Raw genomic sequence first — 23921 nt, forward strand, 5'->3', positions numbered from 1 at the left:
TTGGTTTCATGAATCAGTAAGTTGGAGATCCCAAGCTAAATATGTTAAAGCCAAAGCAGAGAAAAATCTGGGTGCATTAACCCGTTTCTATTTCTCCAAGGGTGGGAAATTTGTCCCAGCTGCAGTCTGCTTTGTAAGATCTAAAATAGCCCCAATGATGCTATATGGGGCCCCAATTTGGATCCCCTATTTCAAGGAACTGCTTGAAGGCACTCTCCACTTCTTTTTGAGATCCATCTTTGGTGTTCCAAGATGTGTCTCTGGAGCTACTCTCATGCTGGAGGCTGGCCGTAATTCCATAAACTGTCTAGCATGGACTTATACCATTCAGTATTGGCTACACTGTTGCTCCATGCTTCCTCAAGATTCATTTACGAGACAGGTCTTGAGCGATCCCATCAATCCATCTTGGTCCAAATTGGTGTTGGAGAAAATTGCCTCGGTAGGCCTCTCCTCTGCCGACCTCCTTTCAACTGAATTCAATGGGGCTAAGGCAAACAGCGATTAGTTGATATTGACAATCAACAGCTTCTTGTAGCAGCCTCCGGCCCCTGCTCCCCTTGTTCACTAGGTTTAATAGATTTCCCTCGCAAAGAGGGGATGCGCTATTTAAGTTGGCTATCTGTCCCTAAGTATAGAAGGACCTTTTCTTTGGCTCGCTTTGACGCTTTACCCTCTAAACTTCTAGAGGGCAGATATGATAAAATCCCGAGGAACAACAGATACTGCCCCTGTGACAAGTCTGAAGTGGAGACAGTTTCACACATCCTGTTTAACTGTAGATTCTATGACGGGGCCAGAAAAGATCTTTTACACCCCATTTTGCAATCTCTCCCAGGCCGCTCTCTGATTGCTCTTCTACCAGCCCTTGTGGGCTCTGATAAAGCAACTACCATTCAAGTGGCCAAATTTTTGAACCTGGCCATGGAGGTAAGATCCCACCTGACTGTGCATTGTTCTTAATATATGTACTGATTGAAAACTGCCTTTATATTTAACCCATTTTAAAGTATATGTTTTATGTTTTGTACCTTGTTTTGTTTTGCAACGGTCTGTTGACTAAGCAATAAAGATTGTTGTTGTTATATTAGTACTTGGCTGAATTAAATGAAACATGAGAAGCACCCTTTAGGGTTTTTTATGAGCTTTAATTTCAGTAATGGAAATTATTTTCTTGCAAACATTTATATACACATAATGTTAAAGGTAATTGGAAGATAGGGTGTTTTTCTATATAAAAAAGACCAAATTCAGCAGTTTGGTATTATTTAGGTTGTCTTGACTGCATCACTGGCAATCCATGCAAGTCAGATGCAGAACAAATCATTTGGTGAAAGAGCCCCTTGATTCCCGAGCTTTGCTGTCAACTTTCCATTGTGAGAGTCCTTTGTAAGCTTCACTCTGCATTTTTGTAGAGTCTGAAAACTGAGGGGGAGTACTCTTGTCCTTCACATTTAAGTACTTCATAGGATCTATTATCCCACAACCTTAGCTGCAGTCTGCAAACAATATTTCCCCCTAAAACTCCTGGAGGAGAGCTTTGCACATACCATGGACTGCGAAAAAGACAAATGATTGGGTGTTAGAACAAATTAAACCAGAACTATCATTAGAAGCAAAAATGATGAAACTGAGGTTATCATACTTTGGACACATAATGAGAAGACATGATTCTGGGGAAACCAGAAGGAAGTAAAAAAAGAGGAAGGCCAAACAAGAGATGGATTGATTCCATAAAGGAAGCCACAGACCTGAACTTAGAAGATCCAAACAGGGTTATTTATAACAGATGCTATTGGAGGTCGCTGAATGATAGGGTCGCCATAAGTTGTAATCGACTTGAAGGCACATAACGACAACAACAAAACCTAGAGATGATCTCCTTGTGCCATTTGATCAAAAGGCAGATCACCCACCAAAGAGGTCACTTGAAAACATGTAGGCTAGAATGGATGGTTTAATCTAGTTGGTAATTAGTTTCCACATAATTTTAATGAATGTAGTGAATATGTTGGTCATTGGTAGTCAGTGGTTGATAATGGACAACTACTGTCTCACTAGCTGAGTCTTACAGGCAGTCAGCCACAATCCTGAAATTAATAGCCCTAAAGGTTCAAAATTGTGATTCAGTCCCTTGAAATCATAACAGATACTTGGTAACTTGAAAGCATAACTGTTATGATATTTAAAAGGACTAAGTATATGACACTTATTATCACTGTTATATTTACTGTTTCATTGAATACAAAGTGGGCAGGTTCACATGTACATTAGGTTAAGCCATAGCTAAGCATGAACGTATGAGGGTGCAGATACTTGCATTAAAATCTGTGGCCTCTTCACTCCTCCCCTGGTTCTCCTGCTGCTGTGCTACCCTGAGCTAAGCCATTCAAACTCAGGATCATGGTTTGTCTCCCCCAGACAAACTAGGAGCTTTAGCCAAGGTTTGTTCTTGACTTACTGCTCACGGTTTGTCTGTTTTGTTGCTTTTCAATCTGCAGTAAGTCCATTTATTGCACTCGAATGACAGAGCCCTTTAATTCACTTTACATTTGCAAACCTAAGGTTCTGGTATGCAGTTCAGTCCATCCCTCAAAACACTGAAAGTCTTGATGCACCTTTTGTCTAATGGACATTATGATTCTCAGGATTTAAGTACAAATAGGCTTTGAGACTACATGTCTGATTTACTTATTGTTCACCTTGCCATTAATACATTTGTGTTACTTCGTGTCTGTCGTCTTGATCTTGTCTAGTCCATAACAATTAAAAATTGTCTGCAATTTTCTTCTCTGTGTGAAAGTAGAAGTGGAGTTAAAGCTCTTCTAATTTGATTTAATTTGACTGATAACCTTCTTTATTAATTCCACAAGATCATGTTTTAATATCTGTCTCAATGGAACTGTTTCTTGTAATGATGAGTGACAGCCTGAGGAACTACATTCCTGAGAAACAAAAAATGAACTCAACAGAATGAACAGAGAATCCATTTGAATATAGGCCCTCTGGAAAATCCCAACCCTCTTTACATTTTCCTGGATATATCTTTCAAGCTTTGCTGGCATAAAACGAGGATGTTTTTAATGGTGATTCTCTAGCCCAGGCTTCCCCAATTCGCTGCCCTCCAGATGTTTTGAACTACAACTCCCATCAGTCCTGACCATTGGTCATGCTGGGTAGGACTGATGGGGATTGTAGTCCAAGAAATCTGGAGAGCACCGGGTGGGGAAAGGCCTATAAGTCATAATAAAAATGTCTGTTTTTAAAATGAACTCTCTCGTTATGACAGACTAATGATTATCCAAATAGAGGACAATAAAGATTAGTCAAACAGAGGACAATCATATCGCTTTGATCTAATCAGGGTAACAAGGCCTGATGCATCTGTGTGTTTTGGGAGCAAAAATGGAAATATGGTGTAAGCTGGTTGACTTCGGCATGCTTCAGAGCCAGAAAAGCCAGTATGGTATATTATGTGGAATGCCTCACATGGTTATTGAGAGACTGAAATTGATCATTCTCTTTTTGCTCCAAGGAGCTTAGGTTGCATATACAAACGTCTCCCAGTGTTCCTTTAGGACCTCTAGCCCTCCATATGTTGCTGGATTACAAATCCCATAATCCTTAATAATTGGCTATACTGGCTGAGGCTGATGGGAATTGGAGTCCAACATCAAGAGAACCAGAGGTTCCCTAGCCCTGCTTTAGAGGACAAGAACATTGGCCTTCCATCCTACTTTCAGCCTCTCTCAAAAAGGGTTCACGGATTCTGGCTCTCCATGATAGCCAAGATTGAAATGGGGATTGGGATCTTATCTCTGACGTTGCACTGAGAACATGTTCTGAGGTCCAACATAATTGTGGGGATAAGGCCTCATCCATTCTTTCCACTTCCAAGCTGGGGAGGTATCTTGTTGCTTTTGTGCTAGCGTTAGATGTCCTTGTCTGTAGAGATTAATCCCTGCCTTTTTCTCTAATTCCAAAGTGGGAAGCAAGAAAACAAGGCATGTCCCTGTAGTACCCGCTCAAAGGCCATAGCCTTGTCACACTGCCTTCAGACACACTCTCAAATCAATAAGGTGTCTCACTACTTTACAAGTTTCTCAACGGTGCAGAACTACATAATAATAATAATAATAATAAAATTTAATTTATGTGTTGCCTATCTGGCCAATGGCCACTCTAGGCGATGTACATATAGTAAAATACAGCAAAATACAATACAATAAAATACAATATAACAATATAAATTATAAATTATGATAACAATACAGAGTAGGAGGCATTTCGATCATAAAAACATTAAGCCTCCCCAGAAGTCCCAAAAGCCTGTTGAAAAAGCCAGGTCTTTAAGGCCTTGCGGAACATATTCAGGGAAGAGGCGTGCCGAAGATCTTGTGGGAGGGAGTTCCAGAGGGTGGGGGCCGCCACTGAAAAGGCCCTCTCTCTAGTTCCCACCAACTTAGCTGATTTGGTTGGCGGGACTGAGAGAAGGCCTTGTGTGGCCGATCTGGTCAGGCGGCATAATTGGTGGCGTTGTAGGCGCTCCTTTAGATAAACTGGGCCGAGACCGTATAGGGATTTAAAGGTTAATACCAACACCTTGAATTGGGCCCGGAAAACAACTGGAAGCCAGTGTAGATCGAACAACACTGGCGTGATGTGGTCCCGGTGACGACTGTTTGTAAGTAGTCGAGCCGCCGCATTTTGTATAAGTTGTAGTTTCCGGACCGTTTTCAAGGGTAACCCCACGTAGAGCGCATTACAGTAATCTAATCGAGAGGTGACCAGGGCATGTACTACCAGTGGGAGCTGATGAACAGGAAGGTAGGGTTGCAGCCTACGTATAAGGTGTAGTTGATACCAAGCTGCCCGGCTCACTGCCGAAATCTGAGCCTCCATGGACAGCTTGGAATCAAGTACAACCCCGAGGCTGCGGACCTGGTCCTTCAGGGGTAGACTCACCCCATTGAACTTCAGGTCAACAGTTCCCAACCTTCTCTTGTCCCCCACGAGTAGTACCTCGGTCTTGTCGGGGTTCAGTTTCAGCCTATTCCTTCCCATCCATCCACTCACGGACTCCAGGCACTTGGACAAGGTCTCCACAGCCAACTCTGGTGAAGATTTAAACAAGAGATAAAGCTGAGTGTCATCCGCATATTGGTGACACTGCAACCCAAATCTCCTGATGATTGCCCCCAGCAGCTTCATATAGATGTTAAATAGCATGGGAGAGAGGATAGAACCCTGTGGCACACCACAATGTAGAGGCCAAGGGTCTGAAACCTCCTCCCCCAATGCCACCTGTTGGTACCTGTCAGAGAGAAAGGAACGGAACCACCATAATACAGTGCCTCCTATTCCCAATCCCTCCAGGCGATATAAAAGGATACTGTGGTCAACAGTATCAAAAGCCGCTGAAAGGTCAAGGAGGACAAGAAAGGTGAATTCTCCCCTATCTAATGCCCTCCTCATATCATCTACCAGAGCGACCAAGGCTGTTTCAGTTCCGTGACCAGTCCTGAAGCCCGATTGGTATGGATCTAAGTAATCCGTTTCATCTAAGTGTGTCGACAACTGATTAGCCACTCGCTCAATGACCTTGCCCAAGAATGGTAAATTCGAAATTGGGCGAAAGTTATTAAAAACTTGGGGATCCAAGGAGGGCTTCTTCAAGATGGGCTTTACAATTGCCTCCTTGAGGGCTGATGGCATCACACCCTCTTTCAAGGATGCGTTTACCACCGCCTTACTCCCCTCACCCAACTTCTCTCTGCAGCTCATGATGAGCCACGATGGGCAAGGGTCAGTTAGACAGGTGGTAGGCTTTACAGTCGAGAGCACCTTGTCCACATCCTCAGAAGAGAGAGGCTGAAAATGATCCAAACATACCGGCGTGCAACTGGCCAACTCTGGCTCATCTACCGTATCCATGGCGCACGGGATCGAGCTCCGTAAGCGTTCAGTTTTATCAGCGAAGTGCTTAGCCAAAGTGTCACAGGAGGCTTTTGACTGTTCCAAGGGTTCCTGAGCAACTGGACCGACCAGGCTTTGGACCACTTGGAATAACCTCCTGGGACAGCACTCTGCAGACGCAATAGAGGCAGTAAAGAAAGCCTTCTTTTCTGTCTTTATTGCCACTTGGTAGGCAGTTACTGCTGCTCTAACTTGTGTCCGGACACCTTCGGAGCGGGATTTCCGCCACCGGCGTTCTAGTCGTCTCACCTCCTGTCTCAGAGTACGCAGCCGTGGTGTATACCACGGTGCTAACTGAGTTCTGTTCAGGGGGAGAGGACGTTTCGGAGCCACCCGGTCTAACGCCCCGGTGATCCTTTCATTCCACTCCATCACCAGGGTTTCGACCGGGCGACCTTCAGCAGGTTCCAATTCCCCTAGCGCAGTCAGGAATCCATCAGGATCCATCAGGCGCCTGGGGCGGACCATTCTAATAGGTCCATCACCTCTGCAGAGGGGGTGCGGCATCGAAAAGTCCATGTTTACCAGATGGTGATCTGACCATGACACAGGGGTGGAAAAGACCACTCCAAGTTTCAGAGCACTTCTCTCCTCTCCCAGAACAAACACAAGGTCGAGAGCATGACTGGCTACATAGGTGGACCCAGTATTACTAAGGTGCAGTTCCCAGGAAGCCATGGTTTCCAGAAAATCCCGAGGGGCTCCAGTGAGAGTGGTCTCGGCATGCACGTTGAAGTCACCCAGCACTAATAATTCTGGGGACAACGCCCGTACAGCCGAGACCACCTCCAGCACCTCGGCCAGGGAGTCTGCTGTGCAGCGGGGTGGGCGGTACACAAGCAGGATCCCTAAACTGCCCTTTGGGCCCAACCTCCAGTACATGCAATCAACAAACTTGGTCCTATGGAGAGGAGGTCTGGCAAAAACCAAGGACTCCCGGTAAATGACTGCCACACCCCCTCCCCGCCCTCCCACCCTCGGCTGCTGTGCGCAACGGAAACCTGGCGGACACATGGCCTCAAGAATGGGAGCAGAGGCCTCATCCAGCCAAGTCTCCGTAATACATGCCAGGTCTGCACGCTCATCCAAGATCATGTCGTGGATGAGTGAAGTTTTTTGTACCACAGACCTGGCATTACACAACAGCAGACGAAGGTCGGTAGGAACCTTGCGTCTCCCAGTTATCATCTGGTTTTGGGCAGACCCGGAACAGGGGATGGGTATAATGTATCTATCCCCTGTTCCCCTATGTTGGCATGGTCTGCTAACAGCACCTTTCCAGCGCCTGCCGCCCCATCAGGGAGATACTTCACCATTCTCTTGAGCCAGAGGAATGAAATGGGGTCTCTTACTTCTTGCTGACTTTGGAAACGGCTAGAAAGCATTGAGATAACTGGAGAGGGGTAGAGGTTCTCACCAGATTTTATAATGTAGTTGAAGTTGCTGGTGGTGAGCTGGCAAGTGCAAGTGCAGCCCTTGTCTTAATTGGGTAATGCAACAAAACCCTTATCAATGGTGGTGGTGATTATGTATAACCATCTGTTCCCTCCCATTGCTTTTAATAGGAAGCCCCACACGCACACACACACATCAGCTTGTTGCTACAGTAAGGCTAGAGCTCCCTGCTATCTTTGATTGTCTCATCATCTCTCTTCAACCCTCTTTTCTTGAAGATAAAGCATGGCTGACATCCTTTGTTTCAAACTAGGCCGATTAATAATAAATCATTTTTACTTTATTAGCTTGGGTTGAATGAGCTTCTGGTGGCCAAGTCTGACATGTAGCCTGGTCTCTTGCATTGCCTGTCAGAACTTTTGTATCTTTTCACACAAAACCACTGATGATCGCAGTGGTGATCTTGGAACGTGGCCGGAACAATTCCCACAACCAATCACCGTGTGCTTATTCAAACTCAAGCGATGACAAGAATTAATCAAATCATTTTGAAACAAGTTCCCCAGGGGATGTGGTGTACTTATTGAGTGGCCATGGGACATCAGAAAATGAGAGGCAGTGATTCCAGCCTATATTGTGTCCAAGAACCAGTGACTATTTGCAGTGTATCTGGGAATGCTCCACATGAGTGTATGTGTGAGTTTTCCAAATCTGGCTCATCACAGTTTCATAGGTATGGCACAGAGACAGGGGCTCTGTATTTGCCTTCGCCCAGGGAATATAAGAGGATAAACATGCAGCGTGGTTAGTATGGAGCCTCCACACGAGATTCAGCCAGGAGGCGAGTTTTTCTTTTTCCAGTCCATACTATTACTGCATGGATAGCTGGATACCTAACAAGTCTAGCAATGGCTCTTCTAGGCTCTAAAAATAATGGATGACTGTTTATTTGCTGACAGCAGACTAGCATTGATGGTAATAATTCCCTCAAAGGAGCAGTGTGTGTTAAATATTTCTAAAATATTCGATGTATGTCTTTACTGAAGGAAGAACAATAAGCACGAATATGAGGCAGAACTGTTGCCATGGCTTTCTTCCGCTCAAGAACGAAGAAGCGGGCCTTTCCCCCACCCAAGGGCGTATTCCCATGACCTGTCCCATGTGTGGCAGCTGCAGCTTTCAGCCAGTCAGTGGTGACTTCCAGCTGGAGTTGCCGTACGCTCAGGTGCTTGCATGAATGCAAGTAGCATGTGCCAGACTCGGTGCCTTTTGACATCCCAGTAGGAGAATAGCTTTTCAGCTTACCGTGGCACATTAACACCAATTTGTGTGCTCTGCTGTGCCGTCAGCATCTGCACAGCCGCCCTCTAGAGGCTAGTGAGGTTGGAAGTCATCGAGCTGACTATGGTGACTGAAAACCAGCTAGGCTCAGAACTGTTTACTGCTTCTGTCCCAGCATGCTGAAGGTAACCTGCCAACCATGAATGTTGGCCTTCCAGGTGCTTGACAGCCTCCCACCCTATTTTTAACTGCCCAGAACTGCAAATGTAGGGGAAGCAACTGGGCATCCAGTAGATCATAATATATGCTGATAAGCTACGTTTGACTTGGTGGGTCACGTTGCATTACCCTGTCATCACGAGAAGAGGCCTTAAAACGTTTTTTAAAGTCTTTTTAAAAATTACCTTAATTCCTTTCTCTTCAAGTTGAAATTCTGTATCAAAAATATAATGTTGAGTATTTTGTTTCAGCTGTTATGTCTCACATAGAATCAGTTTTGCACTGAGCACAGTAATTTCTTTAACCTTCGAAGCGCTTTTAAGAAAGTGTTCAAGGGAGTGAATTTTTAAAACTGTTAACATAATCAGACCAGATTGGCTTTGTAATGTTAGTGAATAGCCATCCTTGATAGAAGAATATATGCAGTTCTCTATTACTCTGCTGGTTAACTTGGTATTGTTGAATGACCGGGGGCTATCCTCACTCTGTTTTTTCACCTTTCTGTTTTTTGAGCCTATCTCTCAATTTCTATCCATGCCTCATTTCATCCTTTGGCTATTAACTTTGATATTTTTGTCCCTTCCCCCCCCCCTTACCAATCCCTCCTCCTTGCATTCTCCCATCAGTGATCTTTTTCATTCATTATAAGTACCACTCAAAGGATTTGCTGGTGGAAGTTCTGGCATAATATACCATTACAATATTTAGCTGTTGCTTCTAGGCATGCAATCAAGCACTAGCCTTAGTGGAACTCTCTCTCTCTATTTTTAAAAAACAACTTTGCCTACAGAAAGGTTGGCTTTGATTTCATGCTTAAATATCATCTTGTGCATAGGAAAAAATATAAAATATCTAAATGTGTCAGACAATTAAAGGTTTGTGGGTATGTTTTCAGCCTGATCTCTGTTGGGCTATTCTAGCAGAAAGAGGACTGTGCAGGAATACATGAATGCTGAAAAGAAAGATGATGCAGAATGGAATAGGGGCAGACCCAGCACATACTTTTTACAAGACTGTATCACAGGATGAAGTGAAAAATGAGTGCAGCTTTGGAGCTGCCACAGCCATATTCTTCTGTTTACTTCCCATTCTCTAGTTGTTTAAACTTCAAAGAACACTTGTAAGAGTTGCTGAGTCTGTTGAAATTCCATCCCTGCTTCCCCACACCACCACCATTATGAGCGAAAGAACGGTCCTTCCTCAGCCATGATTTCTTGGAAGTTACACAAGTAATGTCATCAGTCTTTCAAAATAAAATAAATACACCATAGGGCCTGCTTTATTTGTAAGTGTGGTTGAATGCCTGTCTCCTATCCATGGTTAAGTAATACCCAGACTTAATTACTGTCATGTATTACACATGGGGATGCCTTTGAGAAGTCTTTGGGAATGTCAGGTGGTTCAGAACCTGTTGACCAGATTGTTGACAGGGGCCCCTCAGTGTGAGAATGTTGGAGAAAGGGGCTTTGATTTCTGTGTACAATTTGAAGTGGTAGTTTTTAAACTTTTCAAAGTTTTAAACTGATGTACCTGCAGCCTTACAAATAGTGTTGAGCTACAACTCCCATCAGTCCCAGTTAGCATGACCAATGTTCAGGGATGATAGTCCTGCAACATCTGGAGCCTCATGAGTTTCCCACACCTGACAGTCAGGAGCCAGCTGAAGAATCTCCTGCTCCTGTGCAAACCTGCCAGGCGACTGAGATCATTATCAGAATCCCTCCTCTACAAAAGTAGGTAGTTATCAGTAAATGAAGGGTCTTTTGTGGTAACTGGAACACTCCCAGTGGAGATCTACCTGTCTCTTTTGTCACTATCCTTCAGGTGCAATGCAAGTCTGTCTTGTTTATTCTGGCATTTAGCAGTTAACTTTGCTGGTTAATTTAATTTATTGTACAGGTTCGGCTTGCTTATCTGCTTGGTTTGGGGTGTGGATGGTTAAAGGTTGCCAAATTGGTTAATTGTTGCTTTTATCTATTTTTTGTATAATATCATGCTTTTATTCTTTCTTAAGATAGCTTTCTGGATTTTTAAATAAATTTTGTTAAGTCGCCTTGAATGCCATTTGGCAGAAAGGTGGCACACAAGTCTTTTGAACAAATAAATAGCAAGATCCGCTTCACATATTCACTAAAAGTTAAAAATTTAACAAATCCATATCATTTTCCATTTGTGTTCACACAATGCACAGAAGCACATCTTTGTTTCCCATGCCATGTAAAGCCGCCCTGTCATGGAGCAGAGGGGCATGTGGCAGTCATTGTGAGCACAGTCTTGTCTGAATTGCCCAATGAGAGGCAAAGGGTTTCTAGAATGGCTAGCCAGTGCATAACTGAGGACGTGGTTAACTAAGCCACCAACAGGGAATCTGTGCCCCTCCAGATGATGCTGGACAACTCCCTCATTCCTTACATTGGCCATGCTGGCTGGGTCTGGTGAGTCTTGGAGTTCAACATCTGGAAGGCTACAAGTTCCACATCCCAAACCTAAGCACATATACAGCGCAATTACTTGGAAGTAAATCCCATTGAGCTTCCATTTATAAGGAGATTTGCATAGGATTATAGCCACAGATAGATGTTCATTTCAGTGAAGGTTCCTTTGAAGTAGCTGTGTTCAAGACTGAGATATAAAAGCGCAAGTCATATCTCCAGGCTTTCATATTTTCACTTGCCACCTTCACAAAAAGTGCACTGTTGCTGTCTAGCAAGTGTGACAAGCTGAGCATTCTTCCTAACGCTGATGCTGCGGAAGTGAGTGGGGACAGTTGCATAAGCAATCCTCATAGCACCTCTCTTTCCCATATCACTTCCAAGGTACCCAGATCCCTTCAACCATGCAGTGGCCAAACCAGCAAGAAGAAATGAGCACAACCGTAACTTTTGACTTTGGTGACCAAAGCCAGCCAAAAATTATGGACCCAGCATATCCCGTTGAATTCCCATTTGCTGATTTATTCCCAGATATCTACATTAAAAAAAAACAGATAAAAAGCATTAATGAAAGCAGCTGTAACCTAACTTTTAAAAAAATGCAGCAATCATTTCTTTACTTCATTTCAAAGCTCTCAGAAATTTGAATGTGCATTTAATAATGCCAAATCTTGTTTAGCACTATCAGTCTTTCCTTGAATTGCCTATTGCTTGTTGCCTGCTGTCTTAAGATGTCTGAATGAATGCAAGTTAGTTCATGCATATAATTTGGAGAATATGCATTTGCTGGTGCACTAGGTTCTAGAATTGAGATAGAAAGAGTGAAATTGAAAACCTTCATTCACTTGTAGCTCAGCTAGTTTAGCATTTTTCTAGCAAGCATCTGTTTGCTTCTTCTGGTTCAAAGCTAGTCCAAATAGACTAGCAATCTTTTAAAAAACTGGTTTCTAATTTTTACCCTAGCAATTAAAATATTTTGCGGTAAAGAGTAAGATTTTACATGTGAATAATATTTTTGGTTACTTTACTTGCAATTTACCTCTTTCAACAGATGTTAAATGGGGGGGAAAAAGCTCCTAGAGAATTATTGTGAGTAATCCCCAGACATCATCACAGAGTATTTTAGCACAAAATCCTGTTAATCTTTCAAATGTGATTTTTTATTCTTATTCTTATTCTGTGCAAATAAAATAATTCAAAGCAGGAAAGGTGACAAGGTAGCCTGCAACAGCACTCAAATATTTTTTTTAAAAAAATGAAAAAATCTCCCTTCTGATATTGTGAACTTATATTACATTTTTGACACTTTGTATTTTTATTGTGAACTATCAAGTATTTAGTCAGTTACTTAGGTAAAAGTGGAATGATCAATACAAGCTGGACTAACTTGTTTAACTTTTGCATCTTTGATATAAGCCTTCATTATCAAAATAATCCCCGAAATACATCCCAGTGCTACCTCTATCATTTATCAATTCTTGCAGTGCTATTGTGGCACATAATAATACCAGTCATATAGTCAAGGGTTTACTTATTCTCACATTCTCTCACCTCTGAAAAGTACTCTTCAACTATTGGCCAAGCAGGGCAATCCCAATGGAAGCAGCGAGACTAGGGATGGAATCCTCTCCTTTTTTACATTTTAGTTTTTAAGTGTGGCCCCCTGGTGGTTGTTAACGACCTGATTTCTTTTTCCTCTGATATCTCTTTGCTTTTCCAATCTCCATTTTTTTTTGCTTTCCAGATAATTTTTGATATTATAATCGCTGTTTATTCACGAGTCTCCACTGGTATTGATCTTTATTCTGGACTCTCTAATTATTGCCTGTTTCCATTCCTTTTTAAGTGCACTGCAGAGCAGATTAAGGTAGATAATCAAGTCAGAGACTTCCCCCATGCTGCTTACAATCAACACCTTTCCCTCCTGCTGCTTTCTGTCTGGCAGTTACATCAACACCTCATTGACATCAGTGAAAGGGAATATACATTTGAAGAGCTTACACAGAAATAGCTATCCATGGTTTCAAAGGGGTTAAAAAAAGAATCAGAAAAGAAGAATTGCGCGGAGAGTTGCTCCTTCAACATTCTCTCCACAAGGATAGAGAATATCAGAAATAATAGATAATCCGATAGCAACTCCGATTACTACAGAAATGGAGTCCATCGCTAGACAAGACACAAATCAGGCATAAACAGTGGGAGCATACAGAGATAGCATGGGAAAGTATTTTTATTATATCCACTTAAATGGATATAATACAAAAGAATGTTTGAAAAAATCTGGAAAGAGATGGAACAAGAAGATACAGTTTTGAGAGTCATTAACAAAACTGACATGTTCAAATTTTAAATAAGAATTGTAGATGATTCAAAAAGTGGTCACACTCCAGAGAGATTGTTCAGTATACCTCGGAGCTTGTACATGTCCAACTAGACCTTTGAACTTATCTTTGAATCACAGCACCCCAAGCTGAATTGTAAATAACTTTTGAAGATTTTAAAAGTGGCTTCCACACAGGACAAAGACACACACAGAGTCAGAGAGAGGAGTTCAATGCCCTGGTGGGCAGTGGAATTTCTTGCGAATTACTAATTTGAAGTTCTCTTGTATTTTTTTTAATATTCGTGTTTTAATGCCTAGCAAATGTAGATTATGATCAGATTATGTACTGAATTTGTGCCTCACTCTTGTAATCAGGATCAGGGCTGAGCTTCAAAAGTCCTTGCATGTTCATCTATGTTGCTCTCTCTCTAAATTTACTCCGTTTGTGCCTAGTGAAGCCAAACCTCATTTGGGTGGTGATGCAGATCACCAATGTGACTAATCCAAGAAGGGGGGAAAGAGCATTAACACTGATTTTTTCAATGCTAGGAGGAATAATGATACCAAACAGGACTGAAAAAGATATTAATTATTGCTTTGGGAAATACTTTTCCTTTTCCTCTTCAGCCCAAACAGTTCTTTCCTGCTTAAAAACCAAATTGGGAGAACATTTTAATCAGTCCTATGTTATGCTTCACATTACCCTTACCTTTACTTCTTTCTTTACTGAGTAGACCTGCATAAGATTATATTACCTTCAGAGCTTGGAAAAGTTACTTTTTTAAACTACAACCCCCATCAGCCCCAGCCAGCTTGGCCACTGGACTGGGCTGATGGGAGTTGTAGTCCAAGCTCTGATTACCTTTACCTTAACTGAGGGCTACTTCAAAGGTGAACCAGTTTGCTTAGACACATATACCTCTCCCATGTTGGAAACTGTATCTTGTGCATATACATTGTTGCATGTACTTATGGTGGAAGCTCTAGCTGAACTTTTTTGGTAATGTATGTCTAGATAAGCCCCTAGGCTTCTGCAGTCCTACTGTCTTCTCCTGGCCCTTTCCAGCCTTATGATTTTTTATTTTATTTTTTTAGCTGCAAAATGAGTCTGCAGAAGAGGGGAACTGGAAAAAAAGTCAAATCAGTTTCTTTGTTATGTAATTAGTCTAACCAGGTCTATTAAGTCTCTGCTTTATTATGTATACTTGGAGCAAAGTGCTGCCATAGAAAGTAAATATTTGGGGGGGAAATTCGAAGATGAGCTGAATGGGCCAGCCTTTTCTTCCCTCTTCCTTTGTGGAGGTGAGGTCATCAGAGGCTGGATGGGAGAAAGCAATAGCCACATAATCCTGAGACTGGAGCTGAAAAAAAGACCCGGAGTCATGTCACCCTTTGTGCAGAATCCAAAGCTATAATTTTGGTGGCCCTCCTTCAAATGTAATAGGTGAGCAGGATCTTTTGGAGTGTTAGTGCTGTGAGCCCTTCCATCTTATGCTCACCCTGTATACATGGATAAATAAACCTTATCACAGAAAATTCCACCATTTTGCAGTGACTTTCATTCTAAGGTATGCACTGGGACCACTGACTGGAGATTGCAATGCAGGTAACACTATACTCACTTTCCTTGGAATAAATCTCATTGAACTCAGTGGCCCTCCTTCTGAGTAGACCTGCATAGGATTACACTGTTAGTCTCTAAAGCAGCCTTCCCCTGCTTTAGGTCTCTATATGTTGTAATCCAGCAGTATCTAGAGACACAAGGTTGATGAAGGCTGTTGTAAAGTTTCACTGCTGTTTCCACCTTTTTGCCATTTCACATTGATACACCTACTCTATTGGAAAAAAGTAAACCATGTAATGTGATGGTCTTCAACTTTTGAGATCCAGTGTCCATTTTTAGCCCCAGCTTTCAACACTAGCCCAATTTAACAATGTCACTGTTCTCTCTGTTTCTTTTTTACTTTCATGATCTTCCCTCTTCATGCAGCCTAGCCAGAGCATGCACCCAGGGGCAGCCATTTCCAACCCCCCCCCTCCAGTTGTGTATGACTACTTTCCTTTACGCTGGCTGCTAGTCAGCTGCAAAAATAGAAGAAAAATGCTAGCCGCCCCATTGCTGCAGTTGAAGACCAGTGAGGTAAAGAGCAGTAAAGGAGATAGTCACCAGAATCAGAAGTCAGTTTGGTGGCTGTGATAATCAGCTGCTTTTGAATGGAAGCAAATGTGGGTGGAAATGGGTTGAAGCCTATAGACAGCAGACATAGCAGTTTTAGACAGGATAGCAAATGTGAAGAGCACTGTAATTATAATGTGTCACCTGGAACAGCAGATCAGACACGAACAAAATTCTGTTCACATGAAGTGTTTCAAAATCATGGGCCTTAGAATTAATTAGATTTCTATTCCATTTTTATCATTTTTATATTTTATATTTTCACCACAGTGTGGTTTCAAGCCCACATCTGCATAGAAATGGTAATAAAAAGTTGGCTGTTTTGAATAATAGTAGCTAAGAATCTTGTGTAATGGAACTTTGATATATTGGCCATTAAAAGATGCAATGAATGATTGATTGCAAGGTCACTGAGACACTGAATTTTTGTAGATGGGCTAGAAAGGCAAAGCTGCAAGACTCTGTGCCCCTGAAAAACGTTTTGTTACTTCCCTAAAATCAAAATTTGGATTCTGGCAGTACAGTGGATTTGGGTTATAGTTATTTGAAGAATGTGTGAAGTTCATTATTCATGGATGCCAAACATGTGAAGAGGCCAGCAGAATTTTGGGTTAGTCCCACTCCATCAGTGCCAGTGCAACTACTAAACTGAGAATGCGCCAACCAATAGTGTGTTCAACATTGGTCTGAAGAGGGCTGCTACTACACACACACAGTATCCTCCAAGGGAATGGGCACACTGGGTCAATCAGAATGCTTGTTTCAGTTTCCGTGAAGAAAACTGTATGCACCAATTGCTGGCATTGGTGTCAAGGGAGAATGGTTGTCCCACACTTTCTCATTTACCTCTTCATGTGTTCAGTATCCTCAGGTGTATGTACCTGAATAGTGCTAGAAGGTACTGGGGATGCCCCCATGTTCTTTTTGTACCCATGGAAACTCCCTGCAAAGCTGTGCAGGGAAGCAAAGAAAAGTAGTATTGAAAACAGCAAGGAACTTATTTGTTGTGGAAGCATTGGGGCCCTTTGTTGGGATTTTTATGATCCACAGTGGTTGTACAATTCATTGAATTCAGCCATAAAAGTCAATCGGGCTATAATAACAATTGAAAAGTTTCACTTGTAAACTGTAGATCCGTGGGGGTAATGTTTATATGTTAATGCTTTAGATCGTCTCATTATCCATGTAGATGACCAGTGATTATTCGAAACATGCTAAGCTTGTAGCCCTTAGGACATTCTCAGATCTTTTCTCTGTTGTGCACTATCTGAACAGTATTTGAAGGTATCACTTCTAAATTTCTCTCTGCCAAGCCATTTTTAGTGTCTTTAGGAGATACAGAGGCAATTTGGTTATGTCCACAATCAATCTATAGGAAAGTTTTTACACTACCATATAAAGTGGCACTTGAGGTCATTCCAAACAAGTTTTAAAAGTAGTTCTTCATCTTCTGAAAAACACTTTTAGCTATGTTCTATGCAGAAAGCAGGTTGCCCTTTGTAATAGCCAGGTTTCACACCCTTTTTCTTGTTGAAGAACTGATTGCTCCCATATGAGCTTGACATTCTTGGAGGTCATCCAAGGCTCTGTTCAAGGTCAATGCCCCTGCCTTCTGAGGTTAGGGAAATGGTGGTGCCTCTTTTGTAAAATTTCCTTCCCAGAAACGTTTCTTATTTTCTAGGATTTTGATGTGATTTTGTTTTTTTAATAGAGAAATATTGGCAGTTTGACTATATACTGATGTAGGCTTTTTTTTAGTCTTGATATATACTTGTTTTGTCAGGTCAGATCAAACTTTTATTGCTTATGACCAAAGGTCTTTACAAAAATTCAAACAGGCTCAAAAATATACAGCAAATCACATTTGCAAATATGGATACTGAAAATACTATGTATTCAAAGATTTTAAAAAGCAATAAAACAAAGGATAAGAAACAAAAAAAGGATGTAAAAAACAATGAAATAAATAATTTCCATTAAACCAGGCCATCACCATGACATTTTATAACTATATCTGAAAACACTTTTGCAGTCAGTGCAAAAATAGACACCCTATAAATCCCACAAAGTCATTACCTGACAATAGATAACATCTTTTCTGGGATGGTTTTTAGTGCAATCCCAATAAAATAAGCCATTCTGCCATGGATGAGCCCTATCCTGGCCAATCTAAGGAAGCTAAGTAGATAGTTCTGCTGGGACAGCCATTCCCAACTAGTGGGCCACCAGATGTTGTTGGACCACAATTCCCATCTTTCCTGACCATTGGCAATGCTGGCTGAGGCTGATGGGAGTTGTGGTCCAACAACATCTGGTGGCCCACTAGTTGGGAAAGGCTGTGCTGGGAGGAAGGGTGGTGTATGTATGTATGTATGTATAAATAAATAAATAAATAAATAAATAAATAAATAAAGGAAGTACCTGGATATAATCCCTCAAATAAAGAGATTGTTACTAGATTAAGGATGCATGTATGACACTGACATGACACACTGCCAAAAGCATACCTCAAAGCAGCCTTTCCCAACCAGTGTGCCTCCAGATGTTGTTGGACCACAACTCCCATCTTCCTGACCATTGGCAATGCTAGCTGAGGCTGATAGGAGTTGTGGTCCAACAACATCCGGAGGCACACTGGTTGGGAAAGGCTGGCTCAAAGAGTAGTTAAGCTCCCTTAGTTAGAATTAATGTTTTGAATACAAAAGTTTATACTCGTTTTGTTTTGTTTTTATTTATGGCATTTATGTTGGCTGCCCTCTAAATAAGACTCTAAATACATCCTTTCCTCAGATCAGGAGAATCCAGGCTGGAGCGATAGATTTCTGGAATGGATTCAGAATCTACCATTTTTTCAGCAGATTCTCAGGCTGATTTGAGAATTGCCTTCCCTCCCTGTTTAGAAAGCCTTGGAAGATGTGAGGTTTTTTAAATGCAACTGTTCTCTCATGGGATTGCTTCTCCGCAATCCAATCAAGAGAAAGTGGAGAACCAATCCAAAGAGCAGGACGTTTCTCTGGAGAATGGATTGCAAAGAAGCAAGTCTGAACACACATGCACATGCAACATGCATCTCAAGCTGTCAGTGGAGAGTATGTGGTGCGCAATCGGGTACAGCCAGGAAGCTATAGTTATACATTATAAGCCACAAAACCAGTCTGTATGAAAACTTTTTACTCTGACCTTATTGCTATTAGATATCGCACAAGCATTAAACTTTATAATGTTGGTACAGTCTCATTGGGCAGAAGGCCCCCCAAAACTGCTTCCCTGGAATTAAAACAGCTGCTCCAGTACTTTAGACTGCCATCCGAAAGACACTAGTGAGCAAATCCCATTGAATTTAGATGGATGTCCTTCTGAGTGAGCATGCTTAAATTTGCACTGTGACTAAATGAATTGCCTCATCATTTTTATTATGCAAGTATATTTCATTTCAAGAAATGACTATGTATCGGGCTTACCTATTGGATTACTACTTGCCCTTTTTTATATGCTTATACAAACATACATACATACATATATATATGTATGTATACATATATGATACAGCCACAAGAGTGGCTGTATACTATACCAGTATGGGTTTTTCACATTCCACAATGTTAAATTGAAAATACCCCCATGCCATTGTGATGCTTCCCATAAGCTCATTTCAAAACAAAACCTTACAAAACTTACAGTCCTGAACTCAGAAATGCTTGCTTAACAACCCTCTCAATTTTCATGGCGATACACAAAGCAGTCAGAGAGAATCGAGAGTTCAAAGTCTAAAAAGAGAGAGAAAAACCTCAGAGCCCTTTTGGACTTTTTTCTGCCAGAGTTCTCATAATCTGTTGAAATTCATTAAAAATCAACCAAGTTCACAGAGTACCTGTAATCCTAATACTGACCTTGCCCCATACTCTGACCTTCATCTTCTGCAGTTTAAAAGTTAAAAGAAAATGCCTGGCTGAGTTTTAATTAATTTAATAAATTTTGGCTGGCACCCTGTAATAATGCGGGGCACATGCTGGCTGGGGCTGATGGGAGTTGTAGTTCAAAAAAGTAACTTTTCCAAGCTCTGGTTTTACCTATCCTAAGCATGATTGCACGGGAGTAAATTGCACTGAATTCAATAAACATGCAGATAATCAAACCTGTCCTTATCCTCGCCCCTTCCTGCCTGCTCCCATCCCACTCCTCCCTTCTGCCTTTCCTCCCCTCCCTCCTCCTCCCCTCCCCATCCTCTGTGGTCAGTTTCACCTATCCTAAGTATGATTGCAGGGGAGTAAATCCCACTGAACTCAATAAGCATGCAAATGATCAATCCATTCTCAGCAAACTTGCACAGGATCCCATTTCTTACCTCCTGGATTAAAAAGCAGGGAAATTCACTAATAGGCAAAAAACCTTGCGGTTTAAGAATGTACCTATAGCCCACAGCTATTTCTATCAAACTTTAAAAAGCAGGGAAATTGGGCAGCTATAGTGAATGCACCAGGGGAGCAGGAGACCTGACCCCCTTTCTGAAATATTGTACTGCCCTACAAATTTGTCAAAATGCAAACACAATTTGGGTTGGTCTTTCACAGTCCAATCCACTTGCTGTGTAGTTTGGAAGAATTTGGTAACATGTGCCTCTGAGCATATGGTGAGTGCGGCCCTACTCTATATGTGTGTGTATATATGTTTATATGCAACAAAGTACAGGACAAAGATATAAATAGTTGTGGTCTGTGTATGAAGTAAGTTTGCCATGTTGCATAAAAATTACTTGATCTACCTATGCCTCTCACTAATCTCACCACATGCTTTATTATTTCAGTAACTGCGGTTTTCCTGCTCATCTTTTATGAGTGTCCTATAAATGTTCTGAGGATATCAGTGCGTTTTTATTTGCTTATGGCTACTTTTTCCTGTTTCAGTTTTAGTGTTTTGAAGCTTATTGATATTTTTAACTCAGTTTCAGATGCTGGATTCTATATCCCATGCCCTTGTCTTGATTGGACGATGCAGAGTATTAAGAAACTCCATAATATCCCTGCTCTTCAGAGAAGTCAGTCAATTTGCTGCCAAGTTACAGCATGCCAATGAGGTACTGCGGTGCTTGAGATGTTATGCTGTCATAAAGATTTAAATGTTATAGATTTCACCTTGAACAGCAGAGAGCTGTTATACTTGAGGTCTAAAGGTATCAAAAAGAGAGCCTTCCATGCTGACTTTCAGTTGTACTTAAATCACTAGTTTTCAAAATATATTTCAGGAGTGTCTTCAAAGATGATTCCATAGAGAGAAATTAGTGTTTCCCCCTTCTTCCTTTTGCAGCAGCCTTTGAGAGAACTACATAACCCATTAGTCACCCCCACCATCACACAAAGCATGCTGCTAAATTATGAGTGTCAGAGTAAGGAGGAAAGAAATCCTAGCCCCATACTTGTAAGCACAGGGTACTGTTGTGGGGCAGTGCACAGCCCCAGGCAGCAACAGGTGGGGGTATATTATTGTTGTTGTTGTTGTTGTTGTTATTATTATTATTTGTCTATGATAATTGCCCGCCCTTTACCAATAGATTCCAGGGCGGGTTACAAAATCTAAAATACAATATTAAAAAGAATGAAAACACATTTCAATCACAATAATAGGGTAGGTTCTGAAAACATACATCTCAGGAACCAAAGGCCAAGGTAAAGACATGTATCTTTAGCATTCGCTGAAAACTGTACAGTGAAAATGCAGATGCACCTCTGTAGGGAGGGAATGCCACAACTTAGGGTCTGCCACAGAGAAAGCTTTCTCTGGGGCCACCATTCCCTAAATTTCTGAGGGTGGCTGAACTGCAAAGAAGGCCCCACCCTTGCTCCAGCTCTCACGAGACAGTCTGTAGTCCCAGGTGATCCAGCGAGAGCGCTAAGAGGGGTGGGGCCAGGCCCTCAGAAAACCTCAGCCCTTCTGCAGCCAGCCTCTTTCTTTGTGTGCAGGGGGTGGCAAAAATGGCATTGGACAGGATCAAACATAAGGGAGCCCATATAAGGGGTCTAGTGGGGTACGGCCCTAGCTCAGGAGGGGCCAGGCCTCATACAGCTCGCACCAGCCACCATGGGTTGATGAGCAACATCACAAGTTCATTGCTCCTCCTGGGAGGAAGGGTGGGATATACATCTAATAAATAATAAATAAAAATTGGGTTGTGCCACACTTAGGGTCTAACTAGCCAACACCCAAGGGTGGCTTGCCGAACTACTTATTGGGAGGACAAACATTCTGTCAGCAAGAGCTGACAGAATGAAAGCGGATCCTTGCCCTACTGTCATGCCATCCTTACTTGCCTGCTGTAATCCAATGAAGTTGTGGCCTGTTATCACCCATAAATCATTGTTGGATGTTTTATTCCCATTGCCAGTGGGTGGAGGGAGGCCTCATGCACCTCCCTTGCAAAAACCTCTCTCTGTTGCTCACAGCACCACACCTATCAGGTTTTAAAAGGCAAAGGGGAGAGTGCTTCAGTGGTGGAAGACTGGGAAGTGGGGCTTCTGGGCAATGTGTTGGGGAGGTGGGATCAGAAAAATTATCTGATCTTCCTGATTTGGGGTGGGGGGAAGGGGTTCACAAGTCAATCAAAAACAAGTTTTGGAGAGCCCTCACCACTTCCTCCTCTATTTCTACAACATGCACTGTCTGGATGTAGATTCCTATACCATAAAACAACTGCCCCATCACAGTTGGCCTGTTTTCTCTTGCACAGAGAGCTGTATTCACACAGTGGTTGTCTGCATGCATAGGGCATGAACTGGGTCATGCACTTTTTTTAATGACGTATGTATTAATGTACAATTCAAGAGACTGAAATCCTTTGTATTGGATTTTAATTTTCAAATTTGCCAAATATGTTAAAAATATATTTAATTTAGGTTTGATAAATTGCTGGGTGTTTAACGGTGCTTATTATATTTATCATTTATTTTTAATTTTTAACAGGTATTCTAAGTGGTTTCTAGAATGAGGGGGCATTGGAAATAAACTTGTGTGTTTCCGTGCACTGCTATTTGTTGTTTATTTAGCATTTACACAGCATATTTCAATAACAATATTTTGTGTATATTATCTCAGTAATCCTTACAACAGCCATATAAGGTAGGCTTGTATTTTTTTCTTTTTCTATTATTATTATTATTATTTAAGATATAACAAAACAACCAAAACAGTGGGGTACAAAACAGGAAATTAAAAATATCTTGACTGCATATTGAGAGTTGACAAAAATATGTGTGTATATACATGTATGTGTGTGTGTATGTATGTATGTATGTGTATATAAAAATTTTAAAAATGTCTGCACATAGATACAAAGAAAGAGTATATAGTACAAAAAAAATTATCTTTACAAAATCCACAGTTTGTAGAAAACCTTGGGAACTTCTATATTGCTATCTACTTCATTAGTGTAGGAAATAAAACTCCACCATTCTGCAACAAATATGTTATTTTGTTTTATGTCTTTTGCAATCTTTATCTTTCGTGTAAGTTTTTCTGTTAATGCTAACTGCCAGATCTGTTTTTTACCACAAGAGGATGGAGATGTCCTTCAAGTCCTTCCAAAATCGAGCAATAGGAGACCAGGCTGCCACTGACGTAAAACTAATTAACCGCTTATACTTTAGGGCCAAACTTTCATTTAGAAACAATTTTAGTAGAGCCAATTCGGATGGTTTCTATATTTTGTATTTGTAATCTTTTCCATTTCTGAAAACACTATGCCCTAGAACTTCATAACTTCACTGCAGGTCTACCACGTATAGGTGAAAGAGGCTTTCTCTGTGCAATCCCTCCAGCAAAGAGGGGAAGCAGTCTGAGAGATATAGGATAATTTTATGGGGGTTAAATACCATTTTTGAACCACCTTTAACATCAGTTCCTTTGTTGCTGCAGATATAGTTTTATATGGAAATTTGGTGCACATAGATACCCACTTTTGACTCCTCAATTTCCACTTCCCACTCCATTTCCTACATTTGCCTAAAACAGTATGCAGAACCCATGTCCCTCTGTGGAAGGAGGGCAAATATTCAGGACACCAAACCACTATCCAAGTCTTCCACATTCAATAACAGTACTTCAGGCGGAGTGAGATCTCTCAGGGCTT

At 41.6% G+C, this 23921-nt stretch overlaps 1 protein-coding gene across 6 annotated transcripts in view; it reads left to right on the plus strand.

The window, feature by feature from the left end:
- The window catches only part of MEI4 (meiotic double-stranded break formation protein 4), a 116988-nt gene that overhangs the window by 44027 nt on the left and 49040 nt on the right, over positions 1-23921 (plus strand). For 5 of the 6 annotated variants that reach the window (XM_061623172.1, XM_061623166.1, XM_061623170.1 and 2 more), the window contains one exon: positions 20745-20876. The exons of the other annotated variant lie outside the window; for it this stretch is intronic. In XM_061623172.1, coding sequence (XP_061479156.1) covers positions 20745-20876 — 132 coding nt within the window. The remainder of the gene's footprint in view (positions 1-20744; positions 20877-23921) is intronic. 6 annotated transcript variants of the gene reach the window in all.

This window comes from Rhineura floridana, chromosome 4 (genome assembly GCF_030035675.1).
Source record: "Rhineura floridana isolate rRhiFlo1 chromosome 4, rRhiFlo1.hap2, whole genome shotgun sequence".
Taxonomy (NCBI): Eukaryota; Metazoa; Chordata; class Lepidosauria; order Squamata; family Rhineuridae; genus Rhineura; species Rhineura floridana.